Below are 3068 nucleotides of genomic sequence, written 5' to 3'. Positions count from 1 at the left end.
CAGCGTGCTGGGTCGTGGCGGGCTCTGCCCCCCCCACAGCATGCCGGGTCGTGGCGGGCTCTGCCCCTGCCCCAGCGTGCCGGGTCGTGGCCTCTCATTGGCAGGGAGAGAAGATCTTCTATCTCATCAAGCCAGCTTCAGCCAACATTTCCCTCTATGAGCGCTGGCAGTCGGCCGCGAACCACAGCGAGATGTTCTTTGCCGACCAGGTGGACAGATGTTACAAGTGCACCCTCAAGCAGGGCCAGACGCTCTTCATTCCCTCGGGTGAGCGCCCCATCCCGTACCCCATTGTTACTGCCAGGCTCCCCGCCTTTGCCCTTGCCCTGGGGCCTCCTGCTCCGCCGTGACTATGGCATCCAGGGAGTGGGCTCCTGTCCGAGGCTCGTGTCCGAGGATGATCTAGGGGTGCGCCCACTCTCCTGGGCTTTGGCAGTTCGACCTCGGCCCCTCACCCTGTGTGTGGGGGTTGCGGGTGCTGGGCAGGCGGGGCCGGTTTCTTCAGTTCCTGGGTTGGTGCCAGGCAAGAATGCCAGCGTGGACACAGGCTCTCCTACCGGGAGGGCCCAGCCACCCATCACATGGCGGGAAGGGTGTGTGTGGGCAGCCAGCCAGGGTGGACGGGGGCACCAGGGCAGGCTGGAAGATGCCAAGCTCATGCCGGCCGGGGTCAGGCCAGGCGGCGGCTGCGAGCCCGGCCTGAGAGCGCGCTGAAGGGCTAGCCACGTCCCTGCCTCGCCAGGCTGGATTTACGCCACGCTCACACCTGTGGACTGCCTGGCCTTCGCGGGACATTTCCTCCACAGCCTGAGCGTGGAGATGCAGATGAGGTAGGGCCACATCTGCCCCAGTCGCACCCAGCCGGGGTCCCTGCTGCCAGGCCGGTGTGGTGGCACTCCCCTGAGTTCTGGGTGTGCCATTAGCCTCTTCTGTGGTCCTGCCAGGGCCCCTGGGTGACCTGGTTCCTGGACAGCCTCTGTGGCCCTTGGAGGGTGTGGGGTGAGCTGAAAGGCCTCTTCCCGGGCACTGGCCGCAGGGCAGTCATTCCGACGTGGTCCCCTGTTCCACCCAGCCATGCAGGGTGGGGGGCAGAGTGGCACAGCCTTGGTGTGGCCTTCTCCTGGCTGTGATACGGGCTCATCCTTAGTGTCACTTGCTCAGTGCTGAGTGCCCTGGACAATTGTTTGCTATGGTTTCCAGAGCATACGAAGTGGAAAGGAGGTTGAAACTGGGCAGCCTGACTCAGTTTCCCAACTTTGAAACAGCCTGCTGGTACATGGGGAAGCACCTGCTGGAGGCGTTCAAAGGTATGGGTATGCAGCTTGGCGTCTCTGATGGTGGCTCCAGGTGGCTGGTTTGCATATGGGGCTGGGGCATGTGGGGGTGGGTAATGGCTATGGCTTCGTGCAGCCGGGCGGCCAGACCCTGGGGTGGGCTGAGCCCTGCGGGGCAGCGTGAGGCCGGATGGCATCCCGCAGGGCTGTTGATGTTTTGGAAAGAACGCTGGGATGTGTGTTCCTGGGCCTGGCATGCATAGCCTCACGTGACTGCTGATGGGGCTCATTCCGGTTGTCGAGAGGCCTGGGGGTCTGCCTGGCTCTGGGCTTGCAGCTGAGGGACCCCTGTGGCATCCCTGCCCTCCACCCCTGGCCTTCAGGGTCAGTGCCCGGCCCCCAGCAGCCGGGCTGCATTCCCCCCGCAGGCTGAAGCCACCTCATCTGGAGCCCTTTGTACTCGGGCTCCTGTTTGAGATGGGAAGGCTAAAGAGATGGATCTTGATCTTGCCTGGTCAGGTTTCAGTGAAATTTGTCCATCCCCAAATTCAGATCCCTGAGTTTCACCCTGGCAGAGGGCGTGCCTAGGAGCGAGCCCATGGGGGCTGCCCTGGGGGCCCATGGCAGGGAGGTGGGCTGGGGCAGTGTGGACAGAGCCAGACCCTGGGGATGGCCTGATGGATGACCGCTGACCAGCTGGGTCTGCCCCTCCGTCAGGGGCCCAGAGTAGCAGCCAGTCCCCTGGTGGCTCAGAGGTCCGGCGGCTCTGCCTCTGCAGTGAGCTCCCCGGCCAGAAGGGGGGCACTTGGCACCTTCTCTGCGGGGCTCACCCAGCCCCCAGGGGCGTCTCAAGAGGCGGTGCTTGTCCCCGTGGCCACAGTGGGAGTCCCAACTACCACCACTGTGCAGAGGCCACGTGAGGTGTGGGTACATCTGTGGCCCCTCACTAAGGTGGGCTGGGGGACAGGCGGAGGGGACAGGCCCTGTGGGTGGACGGTGGGAGGGCCGGTCCTGCCCCTCACAGGGCATCTCGGACAGGTCCCCGAGGTTCCAAGACGGACCGTTGGCAGTTGGGCAGGTGGCAGTGGGTGGAGGTCCAGCCCTGACCCCACCCATACCCACCGTGTGAGGTCACCTGCAGGCGGCACACACTCTCCTGACCCAACCCCTCTACCTCCCGCCAGGTTCTCACAAGTCTGGGAAGCAGCTGCCCCCCCATTTAGTCCAAGGAGCTAAAATTCTCAATGGTGCTTTTAGATCATGGACGAAGAAGCAGGTAGGGAGGTGGGCCAGGTTGTCCCCGAGCAGAGGGGAGCGTGGCTGGTGGGGAGCCCTCCCCAGTGCTGGTCCTTCCTTTGCTGGGTGCCCCTTGCCCACCTGCAGTGGAGTGGGGGTGCTGGAAGCAGTTCCTGGCCTGAGGGCTGGGGGCCGGGAGGCCTGGAGAGTCCGTAGGAGGAGGGTGGGTGGCGCTGAGTGCACCTGAGGGGCGGGGGCAGGGTTGGACTCAGGACGGGAGATGGGAAGAGCCTCTTGGCCTCCCTGGCCAGCCTAGGCATCAGCTCAGAAGTGGGCTTCACTCTCTGATGTGGGCCTCCCTTTCCACTGTGTCCCCCCATTGTGCCCCCTGTAGCAGCATGGCATTTTACCCCCCAAGGTACCCCTGACAGTATGCCCAGTGCCCTCCATGGCCCCCCAGCAGCACTGTCCTGTCCCCCCCAGGGTCCCCCCAGCAGCACTGTCATGTCCCCCCCCAGGGCCCCCGCATCAGCACTGCCCTGTCCCCCCCCAGGGTCC

At 64.7% G+C, this 3068-nt stretch overlaps 1 protein-coding gene across 1 annotated transcript; it reads left to right on the top strand.

The window, feature by feature from the left end:
• The first annotated feature begins 17 nt into the window (after window positions 1–17).
• On the top strand, window positions 18–2953 carry LOC145718755 (lysine-specific demethylase PHF2-like). The gene is made up of 4 exons (XM_081810271.1): window positions 18–267; window positions 743–830; window positions 1201–1307; window positions 2459–2953. The coding sequence occupies exons 1-4, from the start codon at window positions 192–194 to the stop codon at window positions 2755–2757; spliced, it is 570 nt and encodes a 189-aa protein (XP_081666397.1). The 5' UTR covers window positions 18–191; the 3' UTR covers window positions 2758–2953.
• Window positions 2954–3068: the final 115 nt, after the last annotated feature.

Source organism: Leptonychotes weddellii, unplaced genomic scaffold (genome assembly GCF_054177405.1).
Source record: "Leptonychotes weddellii isolate Sample4059 unplaced genomic scaffold, ASM5417740v2 HiC_scaffold_21208, whole genome shotgun sequence".
Taxonomy (NCBI): Eukaryota; Metazoa; Chordata; class Mammalia; order Carnivora; family Phocidae; genus Leptonychotes; species Leptonychotes weddellii.
The sequence above is the reverse complement of the archived record's forward strand: the minus strand, read 5'-3'. Positions and strand labels throughout refer to the sequence as shown.